Genomic DNA, 11,683 nt, shown 5'->3' on the forward strand with positions numbered 1-11,683 from the left:
TCCCAAATTGTTTGGGGCACTGAGTAAATTTCAGGTCTGCTGAGCGCAAACTTGAATGTTGTGAAAATTCTGTGCAACTTCCAGCGTCCATTTACTATGACCATTGAAGCTGTACCTGCTTTAACTTACAGTTGCAAACAGTGGTCAAGTAGGCTCCTGTGGATATTTGATCTTAAATTAGGCCTACCAGAGTGTCCTACCATGAAAAACAATGTATAAAATGCATCCCATAACATTTTAACATGGAAATAGCTGTTCTATCATTCAGCCTTCAATAGCAGCCAATGTGTGGTGTTCAACGTCGGCCTATATTCCATGACTTTAGAAAAAAACATGCAGGGCTTGACATAACCTGTTTATCAATTTGTTCTTCAGACAAGGAGGTGACTGAATATGTTGTTGTGTTGTTTGATGCAAGAAACACTTTACAAAAGAAAATGCACAATTATTCCCATACAATTATTATAGAAAATCAGACAAATTATGCTAACCTATGCCTATTGGCTACTTAGCTTATTCAAGCCTGTCTCAAAATAGGACATTGACCCCTTTAAGACAAAAAAAAGCTCTTTACCTGACTCGCTTTTGAAAGATGTCTGGAAATTTTGTGCTATTGTTGGAAGCAATCACTCCCCCATTGCTGACTACATATTAGCAATAACTGGGCTAATAGCTCACTAACTAGCAAAGGATATAGCAAAGGATAAGAACAAATGTGCCCAGGTGGCTATATGCAACTCTGGCTTTGATCTCAAAACAACTACTCACTACCACTCATGCTGTAAACACAGTCCTGTGTTTGTGTAGAGTACGGGCTGAGTGGTGAGAGTCAATTTAATAGAAAGCCTACAACAAAATCTCTTGCATACTTAGCTTTGCATACTTGCATAGTTCTTGCATAGTTTCTTTTGTTTCGGTATGCTGCATTGAAAGTGACTAATATTGGGTGGATTCGATCACAATTCCCACAGTAAAGGGAAACTTGGATAGTGTTAGCTAAGGGGGAAAACTCTCCTGCTTCTCTGCATGGGCCAATATTTATTCTGCACACACGCACAGCTTAGAGGGAACATTGTCTACAAGGTGTTGAAAGCGTTCCACAGGGATGCTGGCCCATGTTGACTCCGATGCTTCCCACAGTTGTCATGTTGGCTGGATGTCCTTTTGGTGGTGGACCATTCTTGATACACACTGGAAACTGTTGAGCATGAAAAAAACAGCATGGTTACAGTTCTTGATACAAACCGGTGCACCTGGCACCTACTACCATACTTTGTTCAAAGGCACTTAATACATATTTTCTGTTGCCCATTTACCCTCTGAATGGCACATATACACAACCCATGTCTCAAGGCTTAAAAATGGTTCTTTAACCTGTCTCCTCCCCTTCATCTACACTGGTTGAAGTGGATTTAACAAGTGACATCAATAAGATATCATAGCTTTCACCTGGATTCACCTGGTCAGTCTGTCTTGGAAAGAGCAGGTCTTCCTAATGTTTTATACACACAGTGTATAGTAAGTATAACGTATAAGGTCCAGGATAACTTTAAGTGCAATCCAGAATTTCAATGTACTGTAGGTGATTGTTAACATGGCCTGCCTTTTCATGTGACAAATGAGTTTTTGAATATCCTTATTTAGCTAAATTAAATAAATGTTTTGGTGTGTGTGTGTATGTGTGTTGAGAGGTTATATGGTGCATCTCTTCTGCTAGCAAACTAGCTTCCCTATTCCCTGTTCCCTCTTGTGTTTTCAAGCCATTGGAAAAAAGAAACAACCAAAAAAATTGAATAGCCCACTGGACTGAATATTGTTTTTAGTGCTGAAAAGGATTGATTTGATAATAACATGGTTGAATACAGTGTTTTGCAATCACGTTATTATTCCCTACTGTGTGTAAATGACTGTGTGCAATTACTGTGCAGACACTGAACAACAGGGTGCAATGGAGGACAATTAGGGAGGAGGGGTTACCATACTTGACAACAAAAGAGGCATGCACAAAGGGGCAAGAAATTGATGATCAATTATGGTTTATTAAATTAAATATGATTTATACTATGAACGAACTGTATTCTTCAGATATGTGGTGTGTAAATGTGTTGTTGATCCTTTCAATATTATTGATTTTACCAATACAGGGAAATGCCTGTGCATTATTGTTTTCTAAAAATACATTACTGACGTACTAAGATAACTACAGCTATGAATTTATTTATATTACTCACATTATGTATAAAGTTTACAGCATTTCAAATATTTCCCAATTTCTGAACAAGAAGCAAAGGTGAACGCTCAGGTTTTCTTCACTAGTGTCTATTGACTTTTGGATATGTAATATCCCTACCGGGACAAAAGACCATTCAAATCACAGGCTACACATATTTTTTATGGACATGATAATTTAGAATAGATTGGAATAAATGTGACACTGCGTAATGAAGTATGTAGTGCAGTGTTATGTAGAAATAATGTTCCTAATGTCTACCACGTTTCCTCTCTATAACTCTTTTTTGGCACATGCGATGATGTCCACGATAAGCAGACATCCAGACACAAATCATACTAACATACACAAATACATATGGACCAGCAGCATTAAGTTAATGCGGAACGCATGATACATCCTGTAGAAGAGACATCCCTGAGTCACTGGTGAAGCCATCTGTGAAGCCCTGTCCCTCGACCAAGGTAGGCTTCTTTTTGCACATGGGGCACAGTTTTTTCCTCTCATGTGAGGCCCTCATCCAGACAATGAGGTTCCAGCACTGGCCAGAGGAGATGGGCAGGGCACCGTGCATGTGTTGTCCTCTGTATAGGAGACCCTCTGTCATTCCCTGCTCTACCTCTGTAGACACGCTCACTCAGAAGCACCTGCAGGGTCAGGAAAACACTATCAACCAATGAGCCACACTAGACTAACAATGAGAATGTTTACTCATTGGGCTGTGGCGACTTTTGTTTGTGCAACTAATACTTCTGGGAGATTTCCCAACCCGAAATATAACAGTGTGTAACCTGTATGAACTGGCATGGTTTTAAAACCACAGTGCGTGGAATCAATGAGAGATAGTATGAACCTAAATCAAGATCACAGCTTAATTTGTTCTTTCATTCTACATAAGGTCAATTCAAATATTTCAATATCTATAATACATTGGATATTGGGTTATTACACTTCCCAAATTGGCTCTGATTAGGCACCTGTTTCATGTCACCAAAGTAGAGGTTCCCAGCAAACTTTTTCCCCAGAGACACATTGAGTGACCTCTGCGTTGTCGTAATGGTAGACGAGGTCCAGGTCTTCATGAATGTCATTTCACCATGAAGGCCTTGTGGCTGTCTAGGCAGCGTCCACAACAGTTAGGGTAGAGCAGAGATGTGAGAGGCTACAGATACTGCACACGGAGAAGGGTGGTAAAAGCCATTGTCAAATCCTAGCTCGTTCAGGAGGATCTGTGTGGACGAAAGAACATCGCAAACAAAAGGACCATGAATTACCACAGGTAACACTTGATACATTGAATATTTTGCCTGAGGTCTCCATATCTAATAGCCTACAGATGTATTTTATGTGAAAGAGGAAGCATACCCTGTAGTTCATTCTGTTGGGTCTGTAGACTGTTCAAAGTGTTCCAGCTTCTCACAGAAGCGTTACATTTTTTTTTTAAACACAGGCAAGCGCAAGATCCTTGGGGCTTCAAAATATTTAAAATAATGACATGCACCACCTATTTCAAATAGGAACTCTTTATGGAAAATGTAACCTCTTTACTGGTCTCATCACTTCGACAATAATCCATCATCTGCTTAAACTCTGGAGCCAGATAGGATTCATAAAGAGTGTAAGTCAAATATTACACTTTACAATCTTAGTGTGTATGGAGACTAAAGTATTGTAGGCTTCCTTCCTACCTGTAGATGGTAGACATGGTCATGGAGGGGTTTATAAATCTCCCTTATGGCAGCAGCTCTCTCAGCTGACTTCACGCCAAGGCTCTGACGCCATTAAACTTCTTTGGCAATCTAGAAAGGAAACATTTAACCACACATCAAAATGAAAAGATCATTCAGTAGTGTCTAGACATCCGCGTTGCCTCCCACAATTCTCAAACGCTCCGGTTTTCGAGACTAATCATTCAGTACAATTAGAATAAATACTCAAAATGCGTGGGCCTACTTGCCTTTGTCAGGATATCCTCGAACTGTGTGTTAGTGGAGCAGCCAAGCTTTCTCAATAACACCTGTTTGGCAAACAATTTTTGGTTTCTAGTTAACTAACTAACGTTAGCTCGCAAACTAGTACAGTTATCCAACAAGATGTTTTAACATAACAATTATTTGTAGATCTACTGTACTGGCTAGCTAGTAGATAACCACCGCTTGATAATAAGTTCTAACTGCTGCTGATCTGACATGACGTTTGAACTCAAGGAAAATGTTTAGCGCTAAAACAACTAGTGTAAACATTTGCGTTACGATCCTTACAGTTTTGCATGATTATCCTATGAAGATAATACACATACACGTATCAAAGTTATAGTAAAATCCATAATAAAAAGCTATTGTTCGTAGTTAAATGAGAGCGAACGAGGAGCTGTCAAAAGCAGTTATGGTATTGCTTCCGGATTTTGAGTTGTTTGTTGTGATCCAACGTTGTTATGTGTCCGATGTGAACCGATACTCTTAGCATTTAGTTTCCAAGGTATGTAAATCAACAAAACGGCTTTGATGGAGTCACATTGCTACATATAACATTTCAAAATATTAAACATTACTTAATTATTTAAATGTGTGGCAAATTTTCTTGGTGTAAAATGGATTCAAGCGGAACGGTAAAAATAAAAATGTTAGAGATGTGTTTCCGCATGCGTCAACATAAATCGTCCCTTCTCTGAATACCAGGGCAACATGCGAATCTTTCCTTCGTTGATTAATTCTTTAGCTAGTTCTTCTTTTGTCCTATTTGTTTGCACGTAAGTCGGTTTCTCCTTCCATTATATAATTTGGCTTGCATATTTTACGTAGTTTGAGGTTCATTTCGCTGCAGAGATGTTGAGTGTGGACTCGTTGCAAGTGGTGGCTGAAGAGGAGGTGGTGGAGTCGAGCTCAAACCGCTTGGGTGACATCTACACGTTTGTGGCCGAGGGCTGCTACCCCCAGACAATGAATCCCATACGAAAGAAGAATCTCAAAAGATATGCTCAGAAATTCATCATTGATGGTAAGAAAGAGAAAATGCTTGAGACGTAGAGCGATCTGAAATATGTGCCGTTGAATGTAGCCTAGTGTCTCTTTCTAATGGCATGTTTCATTGATTGTTGTCTGTGTGGTTGTGTCGTCCTAGAAGGTCGACTGTACTATGTGGGGCCCAAGAAGGAGGAGAAGCGAGAGGTTGTGATTGAAGCTGAACGTAAGCGGCAGATATTCCTTGAGTGCCACTTTAATGACATTGGTCATCACCTGGGACAGAAGAAGACTGTTCACAGGATCCAGAGCAAGTATTACTGGCTGGGTATTGTAAAAGATGTCGTGGACTGGGTATGTTTGTCTATTTGGAGTTCAGTGTACAGCTTGGAGGCATACATTCATTATTCTTACAAATTGTGCAATTGTCTGTCTCAGATAAAGGTATGTGAAACCTGTCAACACACAGAGAGGAACAAAAACATGACAAGGACTGTTCGGCCAATCAAAGTGGATGCTCCCTGGGAAATTCTAGGGATTGATATATTTGGTAGATAAACTCATATCTTATCAGAAAATGAAACTACTTGGCTAGCCTCGCAACATTAGATGAACTCGGAGTACAATTGTTTGTCTGACTTTGTTGAATTTGTTCATGTTTTCACCAGGGCCTTTCCAAAAAACACAGCAAGGTAATTCCAGCGTGGTAATCGTCACAGATTACTTCAGCAAGTGGGTGGAGGCGTTTCCCATTCAAAAAAGAGATGCCCTCTCTGTTGCCAGATGTATATCTACATCCATTTTCAGGTAATTCAACACACACATAATTTCTTCTTGATTTGACAATTATTTACAAGATACAACCATCATCACCAACATGAGTGGCAATGAGATGGAGCACCATATTTCTTTTCCTACCAGGTTTGGAGCAGCAAAAACAGTTATCTCCACACAAAGCGTTGACTTTTGTGACGAGGTAAGACATTATTAGCCTGTTTCTATTTACAGTAACTGTCCAGTGGAAATCTCACTTTTAAAAGTTCATATTCTATTAACTCGTACCTAAATAATGTTGACTCGTCATTCTATACTCATATCTGAGGCCAAAGCATGAATTCGAGAAAAAAAAATCCAGCTCAAACTTGTATCTCAAACAGACTGTTTAAATAATGCTTGCTATTTTCTCATAGAACATGCTGTCATGTTGGCTCATTGACTGAGCTGACCAATCAGTGGTCTACTTGCATGAATGTTTACGCCCACACCATTCTGCTGTTGGGGATCGCCCACACTATTCAAACACAGAAAAGCTGCTAGAATTGTTTTAATAAAAAAAATATTATAACCACAAATAGGTGCTAAGTTTGCATGAAAAACTCCAAGTCCAGGCACTCGTGTGGATTAGCAAGTTAAAAAGCCTTTAATGTGTAAAAATACATGAATGCCTTCATCAGGGTGTCGGATACAATGTGTGACACACTTGTGTAAAGGTGATCACAGGTACAGAAAATATGCTTCTTTTTTCAATTTTTTTACATAAAATGAAAAAGGAAAACCTTTTCACTCATATTGTAATTAATTATAGGTCTATCAACATTCCCTCTGTATAATATGTTGCTTCTAGGTGACAAAGCACCTCTGTAACAGGTGGAATGTAGTGCAGAGAGTGTCTGCTGTAGAGTTGAACCCGCTACACGACCACAGCAGTGGACTACTGAAGGAAGCCATCATACAGGTGGTGGCAGAGAAGCAGGCAGAGTGGGACGATTTCCTGGACCCTGTCTTATGTCTGTTTAGGACGACCATCAACCCCACAACAAAGTTCACACCCTATTCACTCATGTTTAATAGGAAAACTATTTTACCTAGTGAGGTGAGATATTGTTTTGTTTTTTTAAAGACATTTAATTGCGTTAATACTATGTCTTAGTTGTTGTTAATATTGAATTATTCATTTAACATGTATTTTGTCAAGACCGACCAAGAGACGGATTTGTATCACTCAAAGGAAGAGGCCTCGGCGTGTATGACAGTGATGCAAGAGCAGCAGAACTCTGTAAAGCAACTGGTGAGTTTTAATTGGAAATGGAATATCTTGCCGTTTGGGAGACGCTGTGCTACACTGCCAAAGAGAGCCTGATGAGCTTGTTTCATGGTTGCCACTTTTAATTTCTACTTCAATGCTAACTTACTTGACCTACAACCCTATTAAGCTCTGCGGAGCATAGGTATGACATAGGTCATGTGTGTAATTCCCATGTGAGATTTCTCTGGATTCCACTGGAAATGGTCAATAATAGTTTGTGTTTACAGGTGATTGCCAACATGAATGCGGCGTACAAACAGGAGAAGAAGAATGCCAAGAGAAGAGCTCGGAACATGCCCTCCATTACCTTCAAAGTCACAGACCCATTGTTTGGCTCGGGTGAGTCGTCCTCCCAGAAGAAACTGAAACGGAGCATTTACCTGTCTTTCCCGGTGGAAACGGTCCTTGCCACTGAGCAATGCAGCTCTGATGACAAAAAGAGTGACTTGGAATACCCCCTGCCGATTTCTGATGCGCATTGAGGCCTACTATGCTGGGGGTTATAGTATACAAGGAACATAATTGAGAAGCATACAGTGGTTGTATTAATGGATCAACAATACCTCTTGCTTCAGTGGTATGATGGAGACATGATGTCCTCATAAGATGCTTCATCTCAGAGAGAAGATTGGTGAACATGGAGGCACTGGAATCAAGAAGCCTGACCAAAAATATTGCTAAGAAATTATATTGGGTTGGACATATGTCCAAATACATAGATTTTCCCAGTCAGTGCCTGGTGGATTTGTGGTCTAGTCATTGATATTGTGAGGCATGTAGGTGCTAAAGGGCATTTTTTTGCAAAGATGTGAATGAAATGAGCATGTTCACTATCCTATCATGTAGGATACACCTTTCTCCAACTCTGTTAAAAATGTGAAGTTGTATTGACATCATGGAGCAGGGTATGTGCACTTGGGGTCAGCATCAGTTTTTTGTGGCCACACTTAGAATACTTTGTCTTCACAATCAGTCATTCATTCATAGTTCTTTGAATTTCGGGTCTGCTACATGCTTTAGGGAAGGACTTTAAATAACTAGTTAAGGTCCATATCAAATGATGGCATTTGGTTTATTGCTGTGCATGGATTCAATATTCCCGATATCCCCAACATTCTATTGACCAGTGCAACCTTGAAGAAATGTGGATGGAAAAGCACAATAGAGTTCTAAAGTAAAAACAATGTATTTTAAAATAAGCTAACACAAAACAAATCAACCTTTTAATCTATAAAGGTGCAATATCCAGAAATCGTTCCAAAAATTCTAATAGTTAACCTAATTTTAGTTTTTGACAAAACAAACAATGTTTGGTGTAGAGCAGGGCTCCCCCATTGATGGCCCCGGGGCCAAGTCTGGCCCCCCAAATGAATTCTGAATATTTTTTTCCCCCATAAAAAATACTTCATCTCGGACCCGAGATTCAAAAACTCTCAAATGTAATGTCGCAAGAAGGAAGTTACCTTAACTCAGTAATGTAAAAGTTACATTTTACCTTCATTCATGAGGATAGAAATATACTAATTATGTTCTGGACCGCCGAATATTAGTTCAGAAACAAAATTGGCTTAGAGTCAAACCTAGTTGACGAACTCTGATGTTGAGAAACATTGTACCATCTAAATCTCTGAAATAGATTTTCAATAACCAAAAATAATGTATTTTCAGCTGTTTGTACCTGGTGTACAAAAACCGATAGTAAAAAAACAAAAATGACACTAAAGCATAGATATAGTTAACATAGAACAGATCTACCGCTTAGCATAGACTGTAAAAGGTATTGGCAAAGTCATCGATTACATCACGGCATATTTTGTATGGGAACGCTCAGTGGCACATTTTGAAGACCAGAAAGCATTGTTGATGTGTGCGCTATCTTGTTTCATGGAAGAGTTTTTGGAACATCGCATGCGCCGTTTGAGATAGTCCAGGAAGTGACGTCACAAGCTCCGACAGTCTGAAAGGACAACATTCCATCACGTAGAGTTTAGGCAAACTGCTGGTAGTTCAGATGTATGGTCATAGGCCAACTGCATGCAAGAGCTGTCTATGTGCCAGAGGCAGCTTTTGTTTCTGTCAGTGAGAGCTACATAACTCTTCGATCTGCTTCGGTCTATGGCTCAAGCCAACTCTATGTGCATGAGTAAAAATCTTGTAAGTTGGGGAGAGGATATCATGCACCACCACGACTAGCGGTACAAAAGGCAATTGTTTAAATAAAATGTTATTGGTCACATACCCATGTTATTGCGGATGTAGCGAAATGCTTGTTTCTAGCTCCATCAGTGCAGTAATATCTAACAAGTAATATCGAACAATACACACAAATCTAAGTAAAGGAATGGAATTAAGAATATATAAATATTTGGATGAGCAATGTCAGCGGCACAGACTAAGATACAGTAGAATAGGACAGAATACAGTATATGGGTCATTCTTTGGCTTGGGTAATATTTCAGTCCCTCTGACTTTTATATTATATTTCAAATATTGGGTCACCAAAATGAAATGTTAAGATTTTGTATATAAATTTAAATGTCCAGTATAAATGCATTTAAATAAAGAATGAATTTAAACTTTTTATTTAATAAATCTTATTTTTTTAACTGACACTAATAATTGTGTCATGTCCCCCTGACACACCCTGATCTGTTTTACCTGTCCTTGTGATTGTCTCCACCCCCTCCAAGTTCACCCATCTTCCCTATAACCCTTAGTGTATTTATACCTGTATTCTCAGTTTGTCCAGCCTTTTTCCAAGCTCCTGTTTTTTCTAGTCTCTCTTTTCTAGTTCTGACCTTTTGCCTGCCCTGACACTGAGCCCGCCTGCCTTACCATTCTGCCTGCCCCTGACCTCGAGCCTGCCTGCCGCCCTGTACCGTTTGGACTCTAACTTGGTTATGAACTCTTGCCTGTCCTCGACCTGCCTCTTGCCTGCCCCTCGTTGTTCAATAAATAAACCATCTGCCTCCTGTGTTTGCATCTGGGTCTCGCCTTGTGTCGCTATACCCCCAGGCATTTCACTTAATTTTTACTTGGGAAATTAATATCAAAATGTGCACAATGACTTTTGCCATTAATGCAAACATATATTTGTGTTATTTTGTTGAGAAAGTATATTTATCAAATAAATGTATGATTATTGATTAAAATCACACAATTTAGCTAAAATCACACAATTTAGCTCAGTCCCTCAGTCTACAGTCAACCCTGTCACGCCGACCAAACTGCCAATAAAAATGGTCAGCCTTATGTGCCATCATTAACAGGAAGTGACATCATTCAACATTTTCAACTGCATGGTATAGAAACAGGCAAGCAAGCAATCACATTATTTTATAATTGTATTTTTTTGTTTTTTAAAGTCAGGTGGGGATTGTCGAGCTGACCAACTCAACCCTGTTACATGAAATAAAGATGGAAAACTAGTACTTATCAAAATTATACTTCAACCCATGAAAATATACAATCTATTAATTTCATGCACACCATGTGGTCTCCTGTCCTTCACCATATGAGGAGCAGTGGCCATTTTGAGCCAAAAAACTCAACCCCGTCACTTATTTCATTGTAACAGAGTTGTAAACCTGTGGCAGGGTTGAGTTATTTACTTTATTTATAAATATTGCATCTAAAAAATGAATTATTCAACATAATATACATTATGTATTGTTTATATTCACTTATGAAACATGCTGTGATGTGTTCCATGTGAACAAAAAATATATGTTAAAGCAGGTAGCCTAGTGGGCAAGGCTCTTAACTTAAGTTGTTCCTTTAATTTGCTCTAGATCCTAAATTACTCAAGGATTATAGTGTATACATGTATATATTCTAAGAACCTTTGATTTAACGTTATCCATTGAAACATCTAGAGAATGATGGCACCCACATCAGCAGCAGAAAGACAAAGATAGCGTTGAGCACGTCAAAATGCTGACAGAAAAAAGGGAACAATACCTTGAGAGAGAGCGTCAGCTGGAAAAGATAGGTTGAGGCAGGGAAAAATAAAAAAAATCAGTGATTAAAGTGAGAGAGACCAGCGTCAGAAGTGTAAACAGTGGAGAACAGCATACAAAAGCAGCAAGGAGAAGAAAGGAGCACATGATATTGAGATGATGCCAAGCTCGATAAAAACGGCACCCTCCACCATGAGAATACACCAGGTCATCACCCATGCTTCTGGTGAGCTGATGTCTGGTGATGTCAGCTGCCTTTGTTCAACAAAAAATGACCTAAACTGTACATGCTTTAACTCACAGCACTTCAGTTTCAGGCAGAAGGTCCTGGCTGCTCCAGAACAGCCAGCCAATGAGGAAGATCCACAAACTTGGATGAAATCCAGTGGGGAAATCCAGGTCATCTCGGACAATGGTGTGTGGTGGAATATGATGATGACCTTTATCC

The 11,683-nt window shown here is 39.3% G+C and overlaps 1 protein-coding gene across 2 annotated transcripts; it reads left to right on the forward strand.

The window, feature by feature from the left end:
* Nucleotides 1-4,890: 4,890 nt before the first annotated feature.
* On the forward strand, nucleotides 4,891-10,250 carry zgc:113436 (uncharacterized protein LOC503528 homolog). 2 transcript variants are annotated; one of them, XM_052479068.1, is made up of 8 exons: nucleotides 4,893-5,227; nucleotides 5,351-5,544; nucleotides 5,629-5,740; nucleotides 5,859-5,997; nucleotides 6,112-6,166; nucleotides 6,815-7,063; nucleotides 7,166-7,258; nucleotides 7,504-10,250. In XM_052479068.1, the coding sequence occupies exons 1-8, from the start codon at nucleotides 5,056-5,058 to the stop codon at nucleotides 7,756-7,758; spliced, it is 1,269 nt and encodes a 422-aa protein (XP_052335028.1). In that variant the 5' UTR covers nucleotides 4,893-5,055; the 3' UTR covers nucleotides 7,759-10,250. The 2 variants fall into 2 exon arrangements, with proteins under 2 accessions (XP_052335027.1, XP_052335028.1); XM_052479067.1 differs by having other exon boundaries at nucleotides 4,891-5,227; nucleotides 5,351-5,740.
* Nucleotides 10,251-11,683: the final 1,433 nt, after the last annotated feature.

Source organism: Oncorhynchus keta, chromosome 25 (genome assembly GCF_023373465.1).
Source record: "Oncorhynchus keta strain PuntledgeMale-10-30-2019 chromosome 25, Oket_V2, whole genome shotgun sequence".
Lineage (NCBI taxonomy): Eukaryota > Metazoa > Chordata > Actinopteri > Salmoniformes > Salmonidae > Oncorhynchus > Oncorhynchus keta.